The sequence below is a fragment of the Heloderma suspectum genome, chromosome 3 (assembly GCF_057233095.1).
Source record: "Heloderma suspectum isolate Gila_16-S chromosome 3, 16-S_ref, whole genome shotgun sequence".
In the NCBI taxonomy this organism is placed as follows: domain Eukaryota; kingdom Metazoa; phylum Chordata; class Lepidosauria; order Squamata; family Helodermatidae; genus Heloderma; species Heloderma suspectum.
In genome coordinates, this window is record NC_139460.1 from 5,763,133 (window position 1) to 5,790,890 (window position 27,758).

Below are 27,758 nucleotides of genomic sequence, written 5' to 3' on the forward strand. Positions count from 1 at the left end.
AAGGCCCGGGCGCCGCCCACCAGGGGCGCAGCGTGGGCCCTTTCGGTGCCCCGCGGGCGGCTGGGCCGGAGGGCGGCGGCGGCCCAGGTGAGCGGGAGCGGGAGCCGGCCCGGCCCGGCGGGCGGGGCTGCCAGGTGCGCCGGGGGCCGTTGGCCGGCGCGCGGGGCGCCCGGAGCTAAGCAGGCGCGGCCGCGGACAGCCTTCGGCAGGGAGGCCCGGGGCGGCGAGCGGGGGCTCCGGCGGAGCCTGCTAGCCTGGGCGCCCTTCGGTGGGGTGACCGCGGGCTGCAGCTGCCGGCGGCGTTCTTGCCGGCGCGCCCGGCTTGCATGGGCAGAAGCTCGGCCAGTGAAGCTCCTTCCCGGTGGCCGCCTGAGGCGCTCGGCCAGGGCTCCTCGGAGGAGCGGCTGCGTGCGCAACGCTGCAGAGCCCCTGTGACCGCGCCGTGCATCGCCGCCCTCGCCCCTCCCTGCCGTTGTTGTTCATTCGCTCAGTCGCCTCCGACTCTTCGGGGCTTCATGGGCCAGCCCGCGCCGGGGCTTCCTGCCGGCCGTCGCCACCCCCGGCTCCCCCAAGGTCGAGCCCGCCACCCCCAGAATCTCATCCATCCGCCTTGCCCTCGGTCGGCCCCTCTTCCTTTGGCCTTCCACTTCCCCTAGCATCAGCGTCTTCGCCAGGGTGTCCTGTCTTCTCATGATGTGAAATGAACAGAAGGCGAAACAACGGAGAGCTGGACCGTAGGATGTAGGGCTGCTGTTCCATTAAAGGCAGCTTCAAATCAATGAATCATCTTTATTGATTATATTTGCATACATTTGCACTTGAATGACACACTCCAAATTCTTTGTTCAGAGGACACACTTGTGTGCCGCAGCAGGTGCCATCTTTGAAGAGGTGTTTATTTATTTCATTTCATTTCTTAATCGCTCATCTGGCCGATGTACAATGGTACAGTTTAAAACAGTAAAATTCTACATTAAACATTATTTAAAAATACTCTAAACCACCCCAAATGCCTGCCTGAATAACAAAGTTTTCAGTGCGTGGCAGAAGCTCATTAAAGCTCTGTTCCATCTGCATTTCTACATCTCCAATAGTGTGGTAGGTACTGTCTGAGCAATAAATTTATGTCAGTGACATTTCCCTTATCCCACCCCCCCTTTTTAAATGCTTATCTCTTACCCTCCCTCCAGATCCACCGAGATGTCCAGTGCCAACCCCTTCGGTCACAACTGGAGCCGGAAATCGAAAGCAGAGGAGGATGAGGAAGATCCCTTTGATCAAATGATCTCGCGCACCGGCTGCGCCAGTTTCCACTACGCGGTGCAGGAGTGCATGGGCGAGCACCAAGACTGGCGCAAGTGCCAACAGCAAGTGCAGAGCTTTAAGGACTGCATGAGAGAGTATCAGAAGCAGCGAGCGGAAGAGGTGCAGAGACGGCAGAAGCTGCACCGGACCACCAGCTGACAGAAGGCAAACTGGCAAGATGGGCAATTCCTCTGCACTGCAGAATGCTTAAGGACAGCCAGAGCAGGGCAGAGCTGATTCCTGGGAAAGCTGTTGCTGGTTCAAAGCAAGATGGGAAGAGCGCAATCCACCTAGAGAGGCTTGTGCACAGTGGGGGCTTATTACAGTGATCATGTCACTAAATTCTTCTTGCTGTTATCAGAAGAACTGTGACCTATTTTCCCACCAAAAACAAACATGGAATTGATATCTTTTTCTTGGAGCATTCTGGAAATGAAGTCCAGGGTATTCTAGAGATTAAATCGGTAAAGTTCGCTCCCTGCAGCTGCTCCTCCTCTGGTTGATGGATGGGCCAGGTTGCTCCCCTCCTTGGCTTGGTGTTATTCCTGGGAAGCAGAGGGTGCAGCTTCCCTGTGGCCCTGGGCTGACTGCAGAAGCTAGAGTGTGCTTCTGTCCCACAATGCTTCCCATGCGCAAAAGATGTATCGTTCAAACTGGCCCAAGTCCTTTTGCTCCTAAGGGTTAAGGATTTCCTTGAGCCCAAAAGACCCTTCCCCAGGGTCAGCTGCCCACCAATGCTCTGAATGGAAGAAGGAAAGAGCAGGGAGTCAGTCGACATCTGCTGGGGGCGGGGCAATTCTGTATGGAGGCTGCAATTGGGTCATTTTACCACTTCAGTGCAGATATGCAGGTTTCCATCCTTAAAGGTGGCCTAAAAATAATTTTACATTAATTAAACAAAATTAAGGCACAATCCTATGGAGATAGATGTCAGCCTCCTAACTCAGAGGCTGATGCCTATCCAATGCAGGGTGGCTGAAGCATGGAGGAAATCCTCTCCATGCTCTGGCTGCCCTGCATTTTTGGCTAGCTGGGGGCATCAGAACAGGAGGGCGGCGGGGGGAGGCTGTGCGGTGCATAGGAAGCTCGTAAAGAGGCTTCCATGGTCTCCTGGGACCACCCTCTTCTCATTCTGTTCCCGAATGCAGAGAAGTTGCTGGCATGGAAAGAACTGCACCAGCTCTGAGGGGGTGGGGGAGCATGGTTTCTGGGAACTGAAAAATCCTATGGCCCTCTAGACAGTATCTAGTGTCTATAGGACTGTTCTCGTAGCTGCTGTCTTCATGCTTAGAACAGGGAGGGAGTGATCCTATCTGGATCAACAGTTACCTTGAGTCCCAGGGGCGACCACCTATCCAGTGCAGGGTGGGAGGAGTAGTGAGTAGTGGATCTGCTCCCGCTTCCCTGCTTTCGTGGCTAGACAGCTGATTTCGGCTGTCTAATTGTGGGACATCGGAGTGCGGGAAGGGGCAGCTGGACGACACACAGGAAGTGTCATACCGGCACTTCTGACCTCCCCGCTCCGGCCCACCCCCAGGAACACCTTGTTTTCCCTGCTCCGCGGTGGTCTTCCAAGTGTGGAGCCGATCCACGCTGCCTATGAGGCACTACAGGAGGGGGTGGAGGTCGGTTCTCTGGGAACGGACCAAGCCTGTGGCCATCTAGCCACTGACAAACGGCCATAAGATTGTGCCCTAAGTCACACAGAATCCCAGGGGTGAGTTCTTCGGTGTACAGGTAGCTCTTACATTTCCACTCTAGAAGTGAAACCCTTTGAAGTGTAAAAGGAAAAGCACACCTTCAGTTTTAATTCTGAAAAAGCAGACCTTAACCGGCCAGGAAACTGGGAAGCACTGGGTTAAGGAAAGAGCAGGGTTACTTCATAAGGACATGAAGTTATAGAGCAAGAACTTGCAACCTAATGGCACAGACCCTCTTGCAGAGCAGCTCAAGGGTCTGCCTGGATTTTCCCCATCATGCAAACCAAGATTTGTGGTCATTTCTACTCCTGGCGCAGCTGCCTGAACAACAACTTTTTATGGAAATTGGCGCTTCAAGCTTTAGGTTTGCTTTAGCTATCCACTAAGTGGCACTCAGGTGTCAAGAAGCATTTTGGAGGATGAGCATGCTCCAGCCTGGCCTTCACCAACCCGGCACCCTTCAGCTGTGTTGGACTGCAACTCCCAACACCCCCAGCCAGCATGTTGGCTGGAGATGATAGAAGTTGCAGTTCAACATGTCTAGAGGGCACCTGGATGGGGAAGCATACTCTAATTCTTAACCATGTAGATCCTGCCAAGTGGAAATCTGAATGGGTGCAAGTGATGTCAGGAACACTGGTTTAATCCCAGCTGCAAAAATGGCCCTATATTTATTACATATCTAATTGGCCCAATAACTAATGTTCTCTGGGCAGTTGTTTCCAGTGACACAGACTCAAATCGCTACACGCTGCAGCACTCCACAAAGATTTTCACGATTTATTACTGAAAAAAGGCCCATGGTGGCAGAGGGAGCTTTTCCAGCAAATACAGAAATTTGTTTCCACAGTGTCATGGGAAGCAGCAAGAAAGTCAGCTAGATCAACCCAAACCCTGATGTAAAAAATTGATATTTGTAAGGAGCCACCAGCTTGGCTCAGCTCACTTGGGCAAGCAGCTCTTCCAGTTCTGGACGACCCTTCAGTCGGATTCTGAAGTCACCCTCCGTATGCTGCGGAAGGGAACACAGAAACAGCAGAAGATCATGAACAGGTCTTCAAGCAGAGATTAGCGGGGCAGGTGCCCCGCCCCACAAAGATAATTATGTTTGAATTTCCCCACACAGCTGACAGGTGGGAGGGGGGCCAGGGAACAGCAGTTATGGCAAGACATACCAGAAGCTCTCCCACACGTTTTTCAGAGATTGGGCACTGCTATAGGTTTCCACATTTTATATGGGATCAGAGACCAAAATTGCATCCCACGAGGAATAAAGAGATGGCTGGTAGGTGGTGGGCAGGGAGAGATTCTTGCTCTCACACACTCTAAAAGTAAGGCTTGCATAGCACACCTCCATTGTCAAGAGATTTTTTTAAAAAGCATGATTAAGTTTGGGAAATACGAGGACAGAAACACATTTCTTTAAAGCAGATTTTCTCCCAGTGTCAAGACTCATGCAGATCTCCTCATGCCTGTGCACCAAAGGCAGGGAGATGCAGAATACATTGAACAGACCCTTTCCCAAAGCACTGAAGCCAGCCTGCTCTCCCTCAGCTGTGGTTCTGCTTCACGGGGCTGCCTGGGATTTATTAGGTAGTGGGTGCCTGATGGTGCATAAATTAAGGGCAGGAAGAAAAGGAGGACAAGCCATTAAGCATCTGGTCTGGTTGTGGGGAAAAAAGGCTTTCTAGGCAAAAATTATGCAAGCAAAATTCCAAAGACTGCAATTTCTTGAACAGAGGATAGTAAATTAAAAGATCTAGAGCAGCCTTCCCCAACCTGGTGCCCTCTAGAGGTATTGGACTGAAACTCCCATCATCCCCAGCCAGCATGGCTATTGCATGGCCCAGCACCAATCAGAAAACAGCCCACCCCACCATCCCTTCTGTGCTTATCACAGGGAAACTTGGCTATTTAAATGCACATGCAGCATTTGCAACTGCTGGCAGCACGTGTGTATTTTGCTCAACTCTGGTACTTTTTGCAGCCACATTTTGGTGGTACAGTCTGAGGTGGCCCTTGAGCCTATCTGGGGTATGGGAGCACAGCAAATATGTTGAGCCCAAAGTAGATTCCTCTGCCCTGTAAGTGCAGACACACTTCTTCACAGGGATGTGATTGTGAAGAGGTGTCCAGTACTGTGTGCATGTAGGCAAGGGGGTAAGGTCATGTGCATCTCAGAACTTACTGTCATGACACCTAGCAGGGACAGCCCAAACCATTGTGCTGCCTGAGGCAGAGCAGCACATAGCGCCCCACCTACCCAAATCAAGGTGCACAGTTGTTGTTGTTCAGTCGTTCAGTCGTGTCCGACTCTTCGTGACCCCATGGACCATAGCACGCCAGGCCTTCCTGTCCTGTGCTCTCTCCCGGAGCGTGCTCAAGTTCATATTCATTGCATCCGTGATGCTATCTAGCCATCTCATCCTCTGCCGTCCCCTTCTCCTTTTGCCTTCAGTCTTTCCCAGCATCAGGGTCTTTTCCAGGGAGTTTTCTCTTCGCATTTGGTGGCCAAAATATTGGAGCTTCAGCTTCATTATCTGTCCTTCCAATGAGCACTCAGGGTTGATTTCCTTTAGGATGGACTGATTTGACCTCCTTGCAGTCCAGGGGACTCGTAAGAGTCTTCTCCAGCACCACAGTTGGAAAGCATCAATTCTTCGGCGCTCAGCCTTCCTTAGAGTCCAGCTCTCACAGCCATACATTACTACTGGGAAAACCATAGCTTTGATTAGACGGACCTTTGTCGGCAAGGTGATGTCTCTGCTTCTTACTATGCTGTCTAGGTTGGCCATAGCTTTCCTCCCAAGGAGCAAGCGTCTTTTAATTTCATGGCTACAGTCACCATCTGCGGTGATCTTGGAGCCCAAGAAAGTAAAATCTGTCACTGCTTCCATTTCTTCCCCTTCTATATGCCAGGAAGTGATAGGGCCAGATGACATGATCTTAGTTTTTTTAATGTTGAGTTTCAAACCAGCTTTTGCACTCTCCTCTTTCACCCTCAACAAGAGGCTCTTGAGATCCTCTTCGCTTTCTGCCATTAGGGTGGTATCGTCTGCATATCGGAGGTTGTTGATAATTCTCCCGGCAATCTTAATTCCGACCTCTGATTCATCCAATCCGGCATTTCTCATGATGTACTCTGCATATAAGTTAAATAAGCAGGGTGACAATATGCAGCCTTGTCGTACTCCTTTCCCAATTTTGAACCAATCGGTTGTTCCATGTCTGGTTCTTACTGTTGCTTCTTGACCCTCGTACAGGTTTCTCAGGAGACAGGTAAGGTGGTCTGGTACTCCCATCACTTTAAGAATTTGCCACAGTTTGTTGTGATCCACACAATCAAAGGCTTTAGCGTAGTCAATGAAGCAGAAATAGACGTTTTTCTGGAATTCTCTTGCTTTCTCCATGATGCAGCGAATGTTGGCGATTTGATCTCTAGTTCCTCTGCCTCTTCGAAACCCAGCTTGTACTTCCGGTAGTTCTCGGTTCGCATACTGCTGAAGCCTAGCTTGTAGGATTTGGAGCATCACCTTGCTGGCATGTGAAATGAGCGCAATTGTGCGGTAGTTTGAACACTCTTTGGCGTTGCCCTTCTTTGGAATTGGAATGTAAACTGACCTTTTCCAGTCTTGTGGCCACTGTTGAGTGTTCCAGATTTGTTGGCATATTGAGTGCAGCACTTTAACAGCATCATCTTTTAGGATTTTAAATAGCTCAGCTGGGAGACTGTCATCTCCGCTAGCTTTGTTGTTACTAATGCTTCCTAAGGCCCACTTGACTTCACTCTCGAGGATGTCCGGCTCAAGTTCAGTGACCGCACTATCATGGCTATCAGGGACATTCAGATCTTTCCTGTATAGTTCTTCTGTGTATTCTTGCCACCTCTTCTTAATCTCATCTGCTTCTGTTAGGTCCCTGCCTTCTTTGTCCTTTATCATGCCCGTCTTTGCACAAAACGTTCCCTTGAGATCTCCAATTTTCTTGAAGAGATCTCTAGTCTTTCCCATTCTGTTGTTTTCCTCGATTTCTTTGCATTGTTCATTTAAGAAGGCCTTCTTGTCTCTCCTTGCTATTCTCTGGAACTCTGCATTCAGTTGGGTATATCTTCCCCTTTCTCCCTTGCTTTTCGCTTCCCTTCTTTCGTGAGCTACTTGTAAAGCCTCCTCAGACAGCCACTTGGCTTTCTTGCATTTCTTTTTCTTTGGGACGGATTTCGTTGCTGCCTCCTGAACAATGTTACGGACCTCCATCCATAGTTCCTCAGGCACTCTGTCTATCAGGTCTAATCCCTGAAATCTATTCCTCACCTCCACTGTATATTCATCGGGGATATGATTTAGGTCATACCTGAACGGTTTAGTGGTTTTCCCGACGTTCTTCAATTTAAGCCGAAATTTTGCAAGAAGCAGCTCATGATCTGAGCCACAGTCAGCTCCAGGTCTTGTTTTTACTGACTGTATGGAGCTTCTCCATCTTTGGCTGCAAAGGACATAATCAATCTGATTTCGATATTGACCATCTGGTGATGTCCATGTGTAGAGTCGCCTCTTGTGCTGTTGGAAAAGAGTGTTTGCTATGATCAGCATGTTCTCTTGGCAAAACTCTATTAGCTTTTGTCCTGCTTCATTTTGTACACCAAGGCCATGCCTGCCTGTTATCCCGGTGATTTCTTGACTTCCTACTTTAGCATTCCAATCCCCTATGATGAAGAGGACATCTTTTTTTGGTGTTAGTTCTAGAAGGTGTTGTAGGTCTTCATAGAACCGATCAACCTCAGCTTCTTCGGCCTCAGTGGTTGGGGCATAGACTTGAATTACTGTGATGTTGAATGGTTTGCCTTGGATTCGTACTGAGATCATTCTATCATTTTTAAGATTGTACCCCAGTACTGCTTTTCTCACCCTTTTGTTGACTATGAGTGCTACTCCATTTCTTCTAAGGGATTCTTGCCCACAATAGTAGATATGATGGTCACCTGAATTAAATTCGCCCATGCCTGTCCATTTGAGTTCGCTGATTCCCAAGATGTCGATGTTCAATCTTGCCATCTCATGTTTGACCACCTCCAGCTTACCTTGATTCATTGATCTGACATTCCAGGTTCCTAAACAATATTGTTCTTTACAGCATCGGATTTTCTTTTCACCGCCAGACACATCCACAGCTGAGTGTCCTTTCGGGTTTGGCCCAGCCGCTTCACTCTTTCTGGCGCTACTTGGAAATACCCTCTGCTCTTCCCCAGTAGCATATTGGACACCTTCCAACCTGAGGGGCTCATCTTCCGGCGTCATATCTTTTAGCCTTGTGATACGTTCCATGGGGTTTTCTTGGCAAGAATACTGGAGTGGGTTGCCATTTCCTTCTCCAGTGGACCACATTTTGTCAGAACTCTCTGCCATGACCTGTCCGTCTTGGGTGGCCCTGCACGGCATAGCTTATGGCTTCACTGAGTTACGCAAGCCCCTTCGCCACAACAAGGCAGTGATCCATGAAGGGGACCTACCCAAATCAAGGTGCACAGTATCCAGAGGCAACCAAGTTACTTTGGTACATGAGACAGAAAATCCCATAAGTCCATCCCTGGCAGTAAATAGAAAACAATTTGCTGCCCTTTATGACACATAAACTCTCCTCCCTGGGGTGACTGAATCACTCTACCCCATGGTAGGGATGGCCCTGTCAGTTAAAAAGTCAAAGTCAGGAGCACAATCCTAAATTGTGAATGCTTCAGTAAGAATCCACATACCTCTTTCACTAACAGATGGACTCCTTCAGGCTGATTATTCTGAATAATTTCCAAGAGAATTGGAGCAAATGTGGCAGTCAAACCTCTGATCTGGGGAGAGGAGAGGGAGGAAGGAGGAGTGAAACCAACAAAGAAACAAATTAGACCCATTATGCTACCAGCACATTATAAGATAAAGAATCCTTTTCCAGCAGGAACAAAAGGATAGCGTAACACTAGTACACTCAGACAGTTCTGTCATTGGTTTGGAAAGAGGCAATTATTTATTACATTTGTATCCACCTTTCCTCCAAAAAGCACACATGGGGCTTGCCCCATTTAATACAAATGTTTCTTGTTCAAATCCAACATTCTATCCACTATACCACACTGTCTTCACTGGTGACTGGCGACAGCATTTAGGAAAAGAACAGCATTCAATTTTTTTAAAAAAGTCAACACTGATGTTCAATTTCAGTTCTGAAATCAGAATGATGAGTTTTGACGATTGTTGTTGTTCAGTCGTTCAGTCGTGTCCGACTCTTCGTGACCCCATGGACCATAGCACGCCAGGCCTTCCTGTCCTGCGCTCTCTCCCGGAGCGTGCTCAAGTTCATGTTTTGACGATACAGATTCCAAAATGTGGAAAATTTGCCAAATACAAAATTCCTGCAAAATTTTGTTTCAGGTCTAGCTCATACCATTAGGGCGGAGGGGGTCAAAGTGCAGAAACAGGATTGCCAAAAAAGGCAGGAGGTTGTTCAGTGAAATACATTCCTCCCACCTGCGCCCCACCCTCTGGCAAGATGACCATCTGATATTTTGGACTGCAGAAGTAAGGAAGGAGCTGAGAAATCAATATGATTACCCACACCTAAAAGAGCAAACGTTACATGGTGGGAGAGGACTCCAGGACTACATGATATTAAAATACTAGTTAAAAAAAAAAAAGGGAAAGACAGACAAGACCTACCTACCTACCTACCTACCTACCTACCTACCTGAACAACACGCTGGTGGGATGTAAGAATGGCATCCAGGTGCAGCTTGGATCCTTGCTCCTGAGTTAACAACACCTCCATGGTCTTTGTGGGCATGGCATAGCTGTAGAAAGAGTAGACCAGCCATCAGCATTCCAGAAAACCAGAGAAAGGATGGTGAGGGGAGGGGGAACTGTGGCTTTTTACAGTATTCAGCAGAAAGAAATGAACTTTAGCCTGGGGGAACGAGGCTCCTGAGGGAGCCTTCCTGCAACAAATTAGTGATGCAAATGAGATTGGCTGCCTCCCTTAAATGGAGCAAAGCTGCCTACATTAATCAGGCCTGTTTGCACTAAACTCCTACTTCTGGGTCAACAAAATGGCTGGGGGGGGGGGGGCGGATTTGCCCTGAAGATAGATTTTGCAAAAATCAGGACGGTGTAGTTTATTTATGGGCCTCCTCCCAAAGGCTTACAGTGGGTCAAAGAAAGAAAACAAACACGTATATCACAGATTGCCCATTAAGATAATCAGTCTACCGTTATCTCACACAGAGATGGTTTGATTGGGTGTAGCTTCAGGAGATCTGACCGAAATCCCTGCTCAGCCATGAAGTTCCATGGGTGGGCTTCAATCGGGCGTATGCGAAGAAAAGCAGAATTTGGCCACTTCCTTAAATGATGCAAATGTGCACATGTTTTGTATAAGCTCCTCTGTTTCTAGTCCTCAAGTAGGGTGCCCAGATGTAGAAGGGAACAAGGCTCCTCTTGCACCTTCAACAGCTGTGCAGAAGAGGGAAGTTCAACAGGTGTAACTTGTCATGCAAGGCACACCAGCTGAAATTCCTTCCTACACAACCATTCAAGGTGAGGAGCCCCACCCTCTTTTGCATCTGGCCACCCTATCATCATGGGGGAGGAGAGCTAAACCAGGGATGGGCAACACCTGGCCCATTGGCTGCATGGGACACCCAACCCCCAACAAATTCATGGTGCAGTGGCTTAAAAAATCCATGCTTCGGAGCCCTAATAAGGACACATTTTGCTTGTTTTTCCCTTTTTTGCTGTCAGAGGCAGAAGTGCGGCCCACTAGGGGGGCAGGGGGACTGGGTGGTGAATCCCCCACAGTTGCCCACCCCGGAGCTAAACACTGACCCCTGCTCAGCCTCCTCTCTGGTTTAAAAGATTTGACCAGGCTATCCCACAGCATTAAGGGCTAGAAACATGATTGTAGTTTATGGCAGCCCTGAAATGTAGCCCACTGTTAATATTGCGGGCCAGGGGGGCTGAAGCTGGTTCGCATCCCCAGTCAAATATCTTCCAGCCCAAGGAAGATTGCAGCACAGGCCGATCTACTTAAAATTGTCCCCTCTGATCACCTCCTAATCCCAGGCTCAGTTGCATGCAGAAGCCTCATGCTCCACTGACTTGCGTGCAGACTGGCTGCACTTTCCAACATCCAAAAACCAAAATAAATTAATTTTCCACATGAGGACAGACCCAAGTTGGAACAGGAAACCCCATCTTTGATGCGAACATTTGATTTTTCAGACCCCCTGCTCAAGTCACACACATATGGGCAGCAGGGATATACTGCAATTTTGTTTTCTGGGTCCCACTTACAATGCCTAATAGCCATTGACAGACCTATGAATTTGTCCAGTCCCCTTTTAGAGCCACCAAGCCAGTGGTCACCCATACCAACTGCAGTAATGAATTCTACAGATCAATGATGTGCTAAATCTATGGTCAACCCACATCACTGGGAGACCCCAAATTCTCTTGTGCCACAAGAGAAGGAGAAAAATGTCTGCCTATTGTCTGCACACCATGTATAAGTTTCTAAGTCTCTATCATACCTCCCCCACAACCCATCTGCTGGTTAATTGTCCTTTTTTCTAAACTAAAAAGCCTCAAACACGTTAGCCTTTCCTTGGGCAAATTATTAAAGATAAGGTTGACTTCTACAGTCCTTTTCAGAGCACTATGTCTTTCCAATTCTTATGTGGCAGGGAGCCAGGGCTTGCTGGGGCTCTATATACTAATACATAAGCAGAATTCATGGGACACAGGTCTTCCCGGACTGCACCACTTCAGACTGTGCAGTGGGGGCAGGGATGACTCATGTTAAAAAGCCATTTCCACCCCCCCTCTATATGGTAGTTTTCTAAGTGCAGGGATTTATTTATTTTGGTATGTGGGAGCACTGTAAAAATGCGGCTTCCCAACCTCCAGTCTGAAATGGTTCGGTCCAGGTAAACGTGCATCACATGATTCTGCAGCATGCGTAGATCAGCTCTCAGAAATCCAGCACTAGGGAAAGCACCCCCACCCCCACAATTTCCTAACTTCATCAGGCTCATAACACAGATCCCACATGCTGCCACCCGGCATTATACCTTTCCTCCACTTTGACAGCCAGCTGGCTGCAGAATTTGTGAATGTACTGAGCATAGTGCTCCACTAGGGTCATGTCATAGCCTGTCATCACTATGTTCAAGACTCCATACTCCTGTTCTGTCCCAGGATCAATCTCCTTCATTTGTATGCGGTCCCTCTTTTTCTTGGAAACCTGCAGAGAAAGAAGCAGAGTCCTCTTAAATGCATCTGGGAACATTGTAACCACAAATGGCTCTTTCCTAACCCAGAACCCAAGAGAGAGAGAGACAGTGAGAGAGAGCGTGCGTGTGTGTGTGTGTGTGTGTGTGTGTGTTTAGAGGAAGGGGGCAGGCGTAAGTAGGACACGAAGCTGAGGATGCATTTCTCAAGCTTCAACTCTACAGCTAGGTTCTCTGAAATCAGATACAAAGGACAACAGGGCACCCTTAACAATTGTGGAGAGAATTTCAGTGGGTCCTGCTTTTCCCATAAGTTGAGCCTGCCAAGATTCCCTCTTCCATACAACTGTTGAAAGGTACAGGGACTCAGCCCTAAATTATGATTTCATTTCTATCCCTGCCTTTCAATCCAAGAGGAGCCACCCGACCTGAGCACGCTAGCTCAATGTGGGCCATTATCCCAGCCAAGGTCCAGGTGAAGACTGAGGGCTTATCCACTTGCTGACCCTGGTTCACCAGTTGCAGCTGGCTCTGCTTCTTCATTGGCTACAGCTGGGTCTTCCTCCACCTCAGTAGACCCTGGGAGAAAGGGTCTTCTGGCAGCAAGGCAGGTGCTCTGACAACTCTGTGCATCCCACCTGGTCTGTCGCTGCTGGTGCTCTGGAAAGTCATGGGACAAGGGCGGAGAGTCAGGAACCCCAGCAGGACTTGGGATGGGCTTACAGGGGTTCTTTGGATTCTCAAGTGAAGCATCCCTGCATCCAGGCTCTTCAGGTTGCCCCATGTCTTCTGAGGGAGTGAGGTGTGCTGAGGGATCAAAATACTCCGAAGAGGTCTCCCCTGGGCTTGGGTCAGTTGGGAGCCTAACATCCCCAAAACAGCTAACATGAAATAATAAAATAAAAATTCCAGTGGGGCAGGTTCAGCTCCCTCCAACAGCCAGCATTGCTCTGGAGCAGCATACCCTCCCCACTTGATCCAGTTCCCATTCAGTCACTGGGACTAATTCTATCGCCTTCCACCCCATCTCTGTTCTCTGACTGCTGGCAGCTGGGTGGCTAGTTGTCTGACTGCATGCTCCTTACTCCCTTCTCCAAGCACTACCGGCCAGGGATGGAGAGGAAGGACCCAGATAAAGGAGCTTTGCAGCTGTTCACCCTCACCCTCTCTCCACATAAGCCACCCCCAAGCAGATGTGTTGGACTGCAATTTCTCTTATTCCCATCATTGGAATCCAACACATCTGGAGGGAATCAGGTTGGGGAAGGCTGCTCTAACTGAGGAGCAGTAGATGATGCAGAGCTGTGCCTTCAGACAAGATAAGTTATATCCAGAGATGATTCACTTCTTCATATATGAATATTAGAGGAAAAAAATATAGTTGGGTGGTATGTTGCTCCCTGTGATAATAACCAAAAATAATAAGAATTATAATCCTTGGAAATGTTCTAAAAGTCAAAGTGATTTTTATTATATGTGGTGGCTGTGCCCAGTAAAAAAAAACAATCTGGAAAAAGAAAAATTACAATTGAAAAAATATTAGGCTATACTATAGGATTGGACCCATTACTTTTGACTTATACTAAAACTTTTATATGTAAAGAGCATTATGAATTAACTGTTACATGATAACAGCTGCTAGATTCATGTCTGCAAAATACTGGAAGCTGTCAAAAATTCCAGATAGCAAAAATAGAGAGCAAAGGTATAGGATTTTGCAGCAATGGCCAAGCTTGCTTCATATGTAAGGACAAAAGAAAAAAAGTCAAAAATTGGAGCATTTTAGGACTCATTGGTTACCATTTATTGAGTTCAGCATTATTAATTTAATAATGCCAGATGCACATTTCTGTTTTGAGATGACTGGATTGAATGAACTGTTAAATGGGTTTTTGCAAACCCCTGTGTTGTTTAAAAAATTAAAAATTAAAAAGCCAAAAAAAGAAAATCTCTGAAGGGGAACATGAGAAGTTCACTGAAGCTGAATGGTCTGACCCATTGGGGTGTGACAGCTCATGCTGACAAGCAATTAGTCAGCCCTGCTCTCAGGCTTCATAGCAATCTGACAGAAAGGAAACAAGCAGGTGAAACGTGCCCATTGTTTCATCTTTATGTCCACCAACATTTCATCTGCTTAATTTCTGCATGTTGGGCCATTGCTAAAGAGACAGGAGCAGGTCCAATAAACATTATTGATAGCGACCATGAAAACAAGTATTGTGGAACAAGGTGGCTCTGCCCTGGGCTGGTGGCAGGGAATGAGCAATCCCATCTGGTGTGCCCTCCTCAGAAAGGATTGAATAGCTTGGCTGAAGGGGGTTCACTCTTTGGCAGGAATCACAAGGTGGACACAGCTGCAGGCAACCCCAGAACAGGGACCATGTGGTGGAAGTCTGGGACAGCACAAGGGTGACTCAGGGAAGCTTTAAAAATCAGGTTGCCCTGACACAGGGATGTATGGAGCATGTGTCTGTGGTGGTAGGAGGAACCGGCTCCTGGGTCTGTTGCAAAGTCCATGAAGAACGTTTTAGGACCAGCATGGTACTCTGGCTTCCTGTGAATGACCCCTGGTGAACTGCAGGCACCCTCTTTCTTGACTGCAGGGGCTTGGCAGGCTGTCGATTACAGCTGTGATTTCTTCCCACAGTGCAACACAACAGCCGTCTCACTCAGGGGTAGACAACTTTGGGGGGCCTCACTGGCCCCCACAGAACATTGCAAGAGCCGCACCCCTCCCCTACTGCAAGTGGCCATGCAGTCAAAATCTCAGTAGAATCAAGCTCCTGATAGCTGTTTGGTGGGCTGTGCGGAGCCCCTTTCTGCTGGGAAACAAGGTGCACCCTCCAAATTCCAGCCGCACTGTGGGAATGGTGGGGTGGTGGAAGGAGGGTTGGGATGCACCCCCCAATCCTCCTTCCACATGGCCAGGGAGACGAGTTCGGCAACTTTTACTTTCAGTTTTCCCTGAAGCTGGCTTGTGCTGTCTCAACCCGGGATCATGGTTTAACAGCAACTACAGTTAGTTTCAACAAGGCAGCTTGAGTTTGGCTTGTTTTGAAACTGACTGTAGTCACTGCTAAACCACAACCCGTGGTCTGGACGACACCACAAGCTAGCTTCAAAGAAACTGAAAGCAGAAGCTGCCAAGGTCCTCTTCCTGGCCACGTGGGAGGAGGGGAAGAGGGCTGGGTGGGAGGAGAGCATCTGCTGCAGCTCCTACATGCTCATGGCCCACCATCCTAGCCAGAGATTATGCAGCCCAATACACCTGGAGGGCGCCAGGTTGGAGAAGGCGGTGTTACAACATGGTTTAGCGTTACATGCGAACACGGCCTCTGCCTCTTCAAGAACCCAACCATTGCTCTGCTCCCCAACTGCAGTTCTGGATTGCTTCTGCCAAACTTCCAGTCGCACTTCCTTTACCCATCCAGAAGACGCAATTCAGCAGATTCCCACTATGGGGATTGAACTGTCTTAGCACAATTCAAATCTTTCCAGAAGACCCTTGACAAACTAGGATAAATGGCTCCTATTTCAGCCTCTGCCTTCAAGGCACCCTGCCCAGATGAATTATTGGTTCATTATCTTTCCAAATTACAACAGTCTCCTTTCAGAATGCTAGTTCTCTCAAAAAGTTTCAGACCACCTTTTCCCTCAACACTGCCACCAACAGCACACGACTCAATTCAGGCAGCTTAACTATTTTCACCACTCTGCAGAGCAAAACATGTTTAAAAAGAGAGACAGGTGTTGAAACAGAGAGGAGGGAAATGGTAGCTGTCAAAAATGGGGTCTGAAATAATGTTATTGAATGTGCCTTATGCTGAAATCTCTTGTCTTGTAATATAAATTGATTATATTTTGTGGGAATTTTATATCTGTTCCCTTCCTCTCCTCCCCCAATCCTATATTTCTTTGGTAAATTATCGTTATTGTGATATTTATTGCATTTTGTGTAAGTTGTTGCATGGATAAGCTTCAATAAAATAATCAATTCAGTGCAGAACAAACTGTTGAAATGGAAAATATTAGTTACAACAATGGTACATGGTAAACTCTTTGGAGATGAGGATTTGTCAAATGTTACTTATTAAAAGTGTACCCTGCCCCGATAGTGCTGCATAAAGGAATACAACAGGCTCCTTCCAACACAGAGAATCTCTTGCACTGCAGAGTCCACACTAAATAAGGTGCTTTCCCATCAGTCTCTGGAAATCCATCTTGAAGAAGCTGCATAGTCAGTAGAGTCTACAATCGGATATGCTTACCTCTGGGGGGAGCAGATGTCTGAACCGGCCGATGCCATGGGTAGGTTGGGACCTGTAGTGCCTGTGGCAGTTCAGCAGTGGGCTGCCTTTAGGAAACAAAACAGAACTGTTTGAAGGCCCAGAGTCTCCCGCTGTGAAGCAGCCACAGCAGAGCTCTGGGTGTAAAGACATAGCCAAGGTTAGGATGCTTTAGGAACCTTTATTCTGCTCATCCAGTGCTCTTCAGTGTACTCTAAGGCCAGTGAGGGCAGGAGATAGATCTCCAGATGTTTGGAACATCAGCTCCCAGAAGCCCCAGCCAGCATGGCCAATGGTCAGGAATGTGGGAAGTGCAAGTGCAAGTGCAAAACATCTGGAGAGCTACTTTCTGTCCAGCCCTGCGAGCCCGGGGGTGGGGGGTCCTTGTAAGCTTATCAGGGGTTCCCCAATGAGAATATCGGTAATGGCTAATCTCTATAAACCGCCCAGAGAGCTTTGGCTATTGGGTGGTATGGAAATGTAATAAATGGAATGAAAAATCAAATGGCAAACAAGATTTCCGGAAATGCAGCTTGACCATCACCATCTACCTTTCTCTTGCAATGTGCAGCAAGTCACCCTTAGTTCATGGGGGGCAATAGCAAGACCCAGCAGGCCTGGCCGGGGCTCTTTATAAGCTGGGTGTTCACCCTGGAACACACCTCCGAGTCCTGTGAGATGCGGAGAGGTTCAGGGGCAGATGTGCAGGGGCTCCTCAGCACAGAAATCTACCTGTGAAGGCAGGCAGGAAGATTTAAACCCACTGCCCTAAGGCCCCACAAGGAGAGGGGCCGTGGCTGTGTGGGAGACCACATGCTTTGCATGCAGAAGGTCCCAAATTCAATCCCCAGCAGTTCCTCTTCCTGCACAAGCCCCTGGAGAACCCCTGCCTACCAGAGTAGACTGGACAATAGCCTGACCTGGTATAAGGCAGTTTCCTTTGTACCCAAGTGTCAGTTCAACAGACCCTTATGTACAATCCTATAGGCTTGTTTGCTGGTAATGCGTGCAGAGAACACTTGCCAGTGGGCAATTAAAAATATAATAAATACATATGTTCACTCTGAAGTTCAATTTGCCCAGGGAGTTCAATAGTGCCTATTTGCAAGTAAGTACATACAGCATCAGACAATTAGTACGTTTCAGCCATAGTCCAAATCTCACTGAAAGAAGAGGTAAAGCGAGGGAGGAGGAGATGGCAGGAGAAGTCTATTGCCCTCATGTCCTGACCAGTGGAGGCTGGTGGCTGCAATGTCAGTGGGGCTTCATGTCAGGGTTGGATCTGAGCCCATAGAGTCCCAAAGCAGCTCTGATTCTGAGGAGGAGATACAATCAGTGGGAGAGGAACTCTCTCAGATTTCAGAGGCACAGCTGGAGGGGGAGCCCCCCCCCGCTCACATGCCTGAGAGCGGCAGTGACCCTGGCATGGAAAGGGAGGGACAACTTGAGCTTTTAGATGTGAGGCAGAGGCACAGGCACAGGCACAAGTGAGAGGTTGCGGGAGCCGAGCTTAGGCACTCAGCCCGATTGGCTCGACGTCAACAGCTGCGCCCCGAGGTCCCACAGGAGAGGGGGAGACCTCCCCCTCCTACTCCTTAAGTTCAGAGCGTTGCTGCGCTTTCCCCCAAACGGAGACCAACTGATGTCCTAACTCTTAGAAACCCCTACTAGGCTGTTCCTTTGTATTTCCCCTGAGTCTCAGGCAATTAGCATCTGTAAGCTTCATTAGGTTGAATGGAATTAAAGCCTTGGAAAGCAGCCCTTTTGTCTGAGTGTTGATTCTGGCTATTGGAGGATTCAGAAGGCAACAGGGGCATTCCTGATACTTCACTCCTTGGAAAGCTCCTTTAGAGTTCTGACTGGTTCTGAATGAAACCCGGAGTGGATTCCTCACCCCACTGACATCGCAACCACAATCCTCCACTGGTCCTGCCTGTAGGCTTTCCAAGGACAGCAGCTTGGTTGCTCTAAGAAACAGAACACTGGACTAGATGAGCTTTTGGTCCAACCCTGCAGGGCTCTTCATATGATGATGATTACAAACTGCTGTTAAAAGGAGGGGCTGTTGTTGTTGTTCAGTTGTTAAGTCGTGTCCGACTCTTTGTGACCCCATGGACCATAGCACGCCAGGCCTTCCTGTCCTCCGCTCTCTCCTGTAGTGTGCTCAAGTTCATATTCATTGCATCGGTGATGCTATCTAGCCATCTCATCCTCTGCTGTCCCCTTCTCCTTTTGCCTTCGATCTTTCCCAGCATCAGGTCTTTTCCAGTGACTTTTCTCTTCACATGAGGTGGCCAAATTATCTGAGCTTCAGCTCAAATAAAAGGAGGGGTACATACCCCTATTCCTGAATTGTTTGTTTATGTGAACTTTTTTTAGGTTTTGAACTTGAGGGCAGGCACTTGATGTTTTCTATTTTTGTGCAGCACCTAATAGCTTTTGCAAATAATGATGAAGTGAACATTATCAGGGTAAGGCCCACTCTATCCCTTCCCAGGGAGAGAAAAATTATAACTTTCTTTCCACCCCAGGCTACCAGCACTAAAGACGGTTCCTACAGGACGCGGATGGTGTTTAAAAAAATAAAAATAAAATTCTTACCTACAGAACAGATGGGATTCCTCCTTGATGTTTTTAAGGTAACACTAAAGGAAAAAGAATGATAATCGTTAGAGTTTGTTGAAGCTTCCACCTACAATATTTTTCAGCAGCTTCTTAAGTTCTCCAGTAACAGTGTAACTATAATGACAAGATCCCAGGCTGATTCCCCCAACAGCCTGCACAGGGAACTTTGGAGTCAGTACAAATGGCAGTAGCCACAAAGCAAAAGGATTCACAACAGAAAGCCCTTGGTTGCAATCTCATGTACAGTTACTTAGAAGCCCCATTAGTCAGAGTGGATTGAACTCCAGGTAAATAGGCAGAGGATCAGGTTATTTTTATCTTTTCCCTGGTACCATGTCTCATGCTGGCTGTGTGGTAAACAACTGAATGAAGACTGCAACACAGACATGCCTGAAAATCAGCCCACAGTCCCCAGCTGTAGTGCAACCTTTCTATAAATGATAAATTTCCTCGGGACACGAGACAAAAGATGCCATATCTGCCCAAATATCAGTCATCTTACCTGATTAATGCAGATGTCTCTTTTAAAAAAGGTTCCTTTCCCAGGCACAGTACCTAGTGCGATAGCGGGGGGGGGGGGGGAGAGTTAAATCCCCTGAAATAAAGCAAGAAAGACTGCAGAGAGCTTTTGAAGGCTCTGGGTTGCTCTTTGGCAATTCATTTAGCGCACACCTCCCATTCGAAGCTCCAAATTTGCAAGCCATCAGCAAACTCCTCGGAAGTGTTATCAGAAGCCCTAAAGGCTGGTATTCATAAGAGAATAACCAGAAGACAATGACTGCAATTTCTCTTCCTGCATACTCCATCACTTCAATGTGCGCATTTCAACAGCATAATAATATTCATGGGGATGGGGAACACATCAGGCTGAAGTCCTTCTCGATGCCACACTCTTATTTTCAGCTCAAGATAATACACATTCACTTACATCAATGCACATGAAATCCCATCCACTGGATTTTAATCTTTAAAAAGGAAACAGATCTGGAGAAAGTGTACAGAGAGGGGTGACTGGAGTTAGTTATTAGAAGAATGCAGCACCTGAAGGCTTAAGCAGCTAACATTTGTTAGCTTAGGGAGAATTTTACTACACAGGGACATGACTGAGGTTTATAAAATCTCAAATAAATTAAATTAAACTGAGCACAAATGCATAGAGATTATTATCTCAGTATACTAGAACTGGGGCCATCCACTGAAACACATTGGCAACAGGTTCAGGTTCAGTCAAGTAGTCCCGCAACAAAACATTGCAGTGCTCCTGTGTGGGATACTCTATTTCTCTCTCACACACACTCACATCCCAACATTTCATTTTCACTGACCATGCTCAGTCTTCATTGGGGTATTTTGGGCTTCCCCCCTTCAGGTTTTTTTTCCTAACGGTTTTTTTATACTTCTGGAAACCTTGGGGTTATCTTGAGTCTATTGATACCTCCTTCATATGTGTGGATGGTGCCGTTTTGGCTACATAAGCACCAGCACTCTGAGAATTAGGGATGACCTGAAAACAAAAAAGGACACATATAGGAAGTGGAAAGAAGGCCAAGTAACAAAGGAAGAGTACAGGCAGGTAGCACAGAATTGCAGGGATGGCGTCAGGAAGGCTAAAGCGGAGAACGAGGTGAGGTTAGCGAGGGATGCTAAAAACAACAAAAAGGCTTTCTTCAGCTACGTGCATAGTAAAAGGCAGAGGAAAGAAATGGTTGTTCAGCTATTAAATAAGGATGGCAAAATGATAACAGATGACAAAGAAAAGGCAGAGGTGCTCAATTCCTACTTTGGCTCAGTCTTCTCCCAAAAGAGGGTCTATGACCCCCCTGGCAAAGGCGAAGTACAGGCTGAAGGGGCAGGATTGCAGCTTGAGATCGACAGGCATATGGTCAAGGAACACCTAATTACTTTGAATGAGTTCAAATCTCCAGGGCCAGATGAACTGCATCCTAGAGTAATAAAGGAACTGGCAGAAGAACTCTCAGAACTGCTGTCTATTCTCTTTGAGAAATCATGGAGGACCGGGGAAGTGCCAGATGACTGGAGGAGGGCTAACGTTGTCCCTATCTTCAAAAAGGGTAAAAAGGAGGAACCTGGGAACTACAGACCAGTCAGTCTGACATCAATCCCTGGGAAAATTCTGGAGCAGATCATAAAGCAATCCATCTGGAAGCACCTTGACATCAATGCCGTGATTACTCGAAGCCAACATGGATTTGTCAAAAACAAGTCCTGCCAGACAAATCTGATCTCATTTTTTGATCAAGTCACCTCCCTTGTAGACCGTGGGAATGCTGTAGACATCATATACCTCGACTTCAGCAAAGCTTTCGACAAAGTGCCCCATGATATCCTGATGAGCAAACTTGCTCGAAGTGGGCTAGATGAAACAACGATCATGTGGATCCACAGTTGGCTACAGAATCGGACTCAAAGAGTGCTTATCAATGGGACCTTCTCAAGCTGGGGAGAGGTAACGAGTGGGGTACCGCAGGGCTCAGTCCTGGGCCCAGTGCTCTTCAACATTTTTATTAATGACTTGGAGGAGGAGGTGCAGGGAATGCTGATCAAATTTGCAGATGACACAAAATTGGGAGGGATAGCTAATACTTTGGAAGACAGAAACAAAATTCAAAGTGATCTGGATAGACTGGAGTGCTGGGCAGAAAACAACAGAATGGCATTTAATAGGGACAAATGCCAAGTTCTGCACCTAGGAAAAAGAAACCAAATGCACAGTTACAAGATGGGGGATACGTGGCTCAACCACACTACGAGCGAGAAGGATCTTGGAATTGTCGTCGATCACAAGCTGAATATGAGCCAACAATGTGATGTGGCTGCAAAAAAGGCAAATGCTATTTTGGGCTGCATTAATAGAAGCATCGCTTCCAAATCCCGGGAAGTACTAGTTCCCCTCTACTCAGCACTGGTTAGGCCTCATCTGGAGTACTGTGTCCAGTTCTGGGCACCACACTTTAAGAAGGATGCAGACAAGCTGGAGAGGGTTCAAAGGAGGGCAACAAAGATGATCAGGGGACTGGAAACAAAGCCCTATGAAGAGAGACTGAAAGAACTGGGCATGTTTAGCCTTGAGAAGAGAAGACTGAGGGGAGATATGATAGCACTCTTCAAGTACTTGAAAGGTTGTCACAGAGAAGAAGGCCAGGATCTCTTCTTGATCATCCCAGAGTGCAGGACACGGAATAATGGGCTCAAGTGACAGGAAGCCAGATTCCGGCTGAACATCAGGAAAAACTTCCTGAGTGTCAGAGCAATACGGCAATGGAACCAATTACCTGGGGAGGTGGTGGGCTCTCCCACACTGGAGGCCTTTAAGACGAGGCTGGACAGCCATTTGTCAGGGATGCTCTGACTTGGATTCCTGCATTGAGCAGGGGGTTGGACTCGATGGCCTTGTAGGCCCCTTCCAACCCTACTATTCTATGATTCTATGATTCTAATTGAATCAGAATTTGAATATAGGAGGATGGGTCTGTTAGTGACAATTAGATCTGTTAGCTAGAAATGTAGCTCCCGCATTTAGGACCACTGTCTATCAGGTGCCAGGGGCATATTGAGGATTTCTGTCTCCATCAATAGGACTTACTCCCGAGTAAGCATGCATAAGAATGTATCCTTAAGAAGTTATAGGCAAATAATAGCAGTATGCATCACATAAAATGGTCATGTAGATTAGTGCCCATTGAACTACCAGCTCCATCTCACTTCCCATAACCTAACCAAACAGCAGACACTATCATCCAAGCTCCATAAAGGATGCTAGGAAAAGGGCTATGCTTTTCAGGACAGAAGTTTTAATTATATGCTCCCTCTTGCTCCTAACAGTGAGGAACTTCAGGGCCATCACTCCTGGGTTTCAAATGAGAGACATCTGGAGACTCACCAGGTCATAATATTTGCTTTATACAAGCAAAGCACAAGTAGAGGCAATTCATCACTCCTTCGCAAACTCTTAAATGGTGCATGTTGGCAGGACTGGAGCCAACATGGGGGCACTGAGAAAGAAGAGGGAGGTATCACCCTGTCACTTAGTGGCAGCCATTACATTAGGCTACCTGAACTGTTTCCATCTCAGCTGGTCATTATTTATTACATTTTAAACCAAAGAACATCTGAAGTTGACTGGGTGATGCACAAGTTAAAAATATAAAATACCAGGTAACGAGGAAACAATAGTAAGTCAGATAAAAGCACCAGCAGCACATAATAAAACCAAAAGTAAAACCAGCAACAGGGTTAGAATAGCGTGAAGATCTAAAACAGCCACACTGGTGCCCTCCAGATGTTTTGGACTACAACTCCCAACATTCTTGAATATTGGCCATGATCTTTTTATTTATTTATTGAATTTCTTAATCGCCATCTAGCTGGTCACCCAGCCACTCTGGGCGATGTACAGCAATACAACAGTTTTAAAACAATAAAATTCTACTTTAAGACATCATATTTCTAAAAATACCCTAACCCGCCCCAAATGCCTGCCTGAACAACAACGTTTTTAATGCACGACGGAAGCTCATTAAAGAGGGTGCATGGCAGAGTTCCCTAGAGTGGGGGCCACCACAGAGAAGGCCCTCTCCCTTGTCCTCACCGGCCTAGCTGTCCTGGCTGATGGAACAGAGAGAAGGCGATCCGAAGCTGATCTTGTTAAGCAGCCTGTCTGGTGTTGCTGGAGGCGCTCCTTAAGATAGGCTGGGCTGGAACCATATAAGGTTTTAAAGGTCAAAACCAACACCTTGAATTTGGCCCGGAAAACAACTGGTAACCAGTACAACTCCTTCAGCATCGGAGTGATGTGATCACGCTGACAGCTGCCTTTAATCAGGCGAGCCACCACTTCTGTACCAGCTGCAGCTTCCGAACCGTCTTCAACGGTAACCCCCTATAGAGCGCATTACAGTAGTCTAGACGAGAGGAGACCAGGGTATGTACTACCAATGGGAGCGGATGGTTGGGAAGGTAGGGGCGCAGCTGCCGTATCAAATGGAGCTGGTACAGCGCTGTCCAGCTGACAGTGACACTTGAGCCTCCATGGACAGCTGGGAGTCTAAAATGACCCCCAGGCTGCGGACCTGGTCTTTCAAGGGTAGCCATACCCCATTCAACACCAGGTCTACATCTCCCAGCCTCCTCTTGTCTCCCACCAAAAGTACCTCGGTCTTGTCAGGGTTCAGCTTCAGCTTATTCCTCCCTGTCCAGCCACTCACCATCTCCAGACATTTGGACAGGGATTCTACGGCCTCATTCAAATCTTGGTGAAGATTTGAATGGGAGGTAGAGCTGCGTGTCATCCGCATATTGATGACACCGCACCCCAAATCTCCTGATGATAGCCCCCAGTGGCTTCACATAGATGTTAAATAGCATCGGGGAGAGGATGGAACCCTGTGGCACCCCAAAAGTGAGTGGCCATGGGTCTGAAACCTCCTCTCCCAGTGCTACCCTCTGGTACCTGCTGGAGAGGAAGGACCAGAACCACCGCAATACGGTGTCTCCAATGCCCAACCCCTCCAGGCAGTCCAGGAGGATACCGTGGTCAACAGTATCAAAAGCTGCTAAGAGGTCGAGGAGAACAAGGAAGGAGCATTCACCTCTATCCAAAGCCCTCCTCATGTTGGCTGGGGCTGATGGAAGTTGAACTACAAAACATCTGGAAGACACCAGGTAGGGGGAAGCTGATCTAAAAAAACTTCTTAAAATTCCTTAAAAGCCTGGAAAATAGAAAGGACTTCACCTGGCACCAAAAAGACCATAGCAGCGGTGCCAGGTAAGCCTCTCTGGGAAGAGCACTCAACAGATGGGGCTGCACCACCTCTTGTAGCCACCCACCTAGTCAGGGGCGCCTGGGGGAGGGTTTCAGATAATGATCCTAGGGTCTGGGCAGGTAAATATGGGAGAACACGCTCCTTCAGGTAACCTGACCCCAAGCTGTTCAGGGCTTTAAAGGTTAAATCCAGCACTACATCTTTAAGAATTGGTGCCAGAGCTTGCTTTTTTCCTCCTATATCCCATCCCTTTTTCCTTTTGTGTCTGTCTTTTAGACTGTAAACCTGAGGACAGGGACTGCCTTATGGTATGTGTGTTGTTGTTTTTTACTGTTCTGGGAGCATTTTCAGCTGAAAAGTGAGTTAAAATGTTTAAAATAAATAAAATAAAAAAATCAGCTCGCTTGGGGTAACCCCAAGGCTTGCAAAACATTTTTTTAATACTAAGGGGGAACTCCACCCCACAAAACCCATCCAGTGAGGGTTGAGCATACTCACTATCCATGTAAGGTGGCTAGCTGTCCTACCTTACAGAAGACAGTCCTCTATTTGAAGGCATCCTCTGTTTAAAGGACTATCCAATCCAAGTCCAGTTTATTGATAAAAACTATGAAAAGGGAAAGCAGCAGGGGCCTTGAAGTTACCCGTCAACAGTTAGCAGCACCTGAAGACTAAACAGGCACACAAATCACCTGGTCCCAGTCTTCCCCACTTAGGTGAGATATATTGTATATTTAAATTCTAGTAATTATTTCCTAATTTGCATATATACATATAAATAAGCATGTGCACATTTTATGCAACCCTGTACTTTCTTTCATCCCCTTTTTGGAGGATGCATGAACTCTTTTTTGGGTGGTGTGTAACTGACCACCCTAGTTGAATGCCAGCCAGAAAAAGAAAAACAGAAAACCAAGGGCAGGGAAGATGAAATGGAGAATTCTGGAAGACAGCATGCCTGCCTGCCTGGGAGGCACCCTGAACACCCTGGCCAGATGGGTGATTAAGAAATTAAATATATAAAATATAAACAGGAGCATTTAAGTTAGTAGGCAAGGACACACTGCAACATTGTTTTTTGCTAGTTTGCTTGTATACACTTCTATAAGCAGACTGCAAAGCCTTGCATCAGATTACCAGGGAACTGGTATGTCTCCACCAGTTACAACTCTCTTCCTTTCCCCACCTTGCTTCACTCCAGTTCAAGGTAGCGAGTTCCATAGTTTAACTATGTTTAATAGTTCTTCTGTGTGAGAACTATTTCCTTTTAACTATCCTGAATATCCCACCAATCAGCTTCATGGGATGACTCCGGGTTCTAGTATTTTGAGAGAGGGAGAAAAATGTCTCCTTATCCACTTTCTCCACATGTATATACTATGTCTCCCATTACTTGCTCTTTTTCTAGGCTAAACAGTCCAGGATGTTGTAACCCTTCCTAGTAGGGAAGTTGCTCCAGCCCCTTGATAATTTTGGTTGCCCTTTTTTGCACTGTTTCCGACTTTACAATATTCTTTTTTTGGTGAGGTGACCAGAACTGTACACAGTATTCCAAGTGTGGTTGCACAATAGATTTATATAAGGGTAGTATGATTCCTGCACTTAGCAGGGGGGTGGACTCGATGGTCTTATAGGCTTCTTCCAACCCTACTACTCTATGATTCTATGAAAACCTTTCATGCCCCCCGCCCCCAGCACTGGTCTCAGATTCCCCTCCCAATCCCTACAAAGTAGAACATTCATTCAAGAAAACAGCCACAGCGGCTTAACCAGCGCAATCTACTCAAAAGTAAGCCCCAATGAGTCCAATGGGCTTACTCCCCAATAAATGGGTACAGCAGTCTTCCCCAATCCGGTGCCCACCAGATGGGTTGGACTGCAACTCCCATAATTCCCAGCCAGCACAACTGGAGGGCACCGGGTTGGGGAAGGCTGGGGTACAGGATTATAGCCTAAGCTTCTTTAGCTAAAATCCCTGGCACTCATCATTCGTCCAAGCACAATGATCAAGGCAGCTAAACTCCCAGCATTAACCTAAGTTAACATCACAGACCGCAAAGGATTCTGGATATGGCCACAGGGCTAAGAGTAAGACACCGAAGCAAAGGATCTGGGAAAAGACAACGAATAGAACGACGGAGCGTCCCGTCGCTCCCCGCCTCCCACTCAAAGGGTACATACTGTGCCCAGAGCCGCGCTCATGCTCCCCAACGGCGACGACCAACCCTCCAGGCGGTAACCACGGCGACGCAGCAGAAGCACGAGCCTGAATAGGTCCCGCACGCACCCGTCCCCCAGTCCCTTGGGTCCGGCGACAAAACGTGCCCCCCTCGCTCCCTGGCTCCTTCACATGCAGTTCCGCCGCAAGTTTTGTTCCTCCTTTCGCTTCAGTAGCCTTCCAGCAGAAGAGCTGGAGGCCGCGGGAGATTGCACGGCTGCCAATCAGTGGCATCCGCCTGCCAGCGGCTGCTCTGATCGGTTAAGAACGGAAAGCAGAGCTAAAAACAGGGGAAGGAGCCTTGTCTCCCTTGGATCCCATTTTAGCCGTCCATTTCTTTGCGGCAAAGCTGGAGAGTTTCTTTTCGTCAGGCAGAAGTACGAACGAGGATTTCGAACAGATATTGCTGCCGTGTACTGAATTTGTGCCTGAAATTTAAAATGTTACCTACTTAGCTAGTAAAAAAAGCCAGCCTGTTTCTTGAGTTGCTCTCAGGCTGTCACTAACTGTTTTGCTACTAATAACAATTTCTCCTTCTTCCTTTGGCAATATTTATAGACGTTATTGCAATATTTT

General features: G+C 47.4%; 2 protein-coding genes across 2 annotated transcripts; one reads left to right on the forward strand and one right to left on the reverse strand.

The window, feature by feature from the left end:
• The first annotated feature begins 7 nt into the window (after nucleotides 1-7).
• Nucleotides 8-1,671, forward strand: COA4 (cytochrome c oxidase assembly factor 4 homolog). Its single transcript, XM_084842391.1, has 2 exons — nucleotides 8-87; nucleotides 1,191-1,671. Exon 2 carries the CDS (start codon nucleotides 1,201-1,203, stop codon nucleotides 1,462-1,464), a length of 264 nt encoding a protein of 87 aa, XP_084698517.1. The 5' UTR covers nucleotides 8-87; nucleotides 1,191-1,200; the 3' UTR covers nucleotides 1,465-1,671.
• Nucleotides 1,672-3,649: 1,978 nt separating this feature from the next.
• MRPL48 (mitochondrial ribosomal protein L48) lies at nucleotides 3,650-27,260 on the reverse strand. The gene is made up of 8 exons (XM_084842389.1): nucleotides 27,146-27,260; nucleotides 19,684-19,736; nucleotides 19,158-19,201; nucleotides 16,539-16,624; nucleotides 12,112-12,284; nucleotides 9,735-9,837; nucleotides 8,755-8,844; nucleotides 3,650-4,017 (listed from the first exon to the last, which is right to left on the reverse strand). Exons 1-8 carry the CDS (start codon nucleotides 27,164-27,166, stop codon nucleotides 3,943-3,945), a joined length of 645 nt encoding a protein of 214 aa, XP_084698515.1. The 5' UTR covers nucleotides 27,167-27,260; the 3' UTR covers nucleotides 3,650-3,942.
• Between the last annotated feature and the right edge of the window lie 498 nt (nucleotides 27,261-27,758).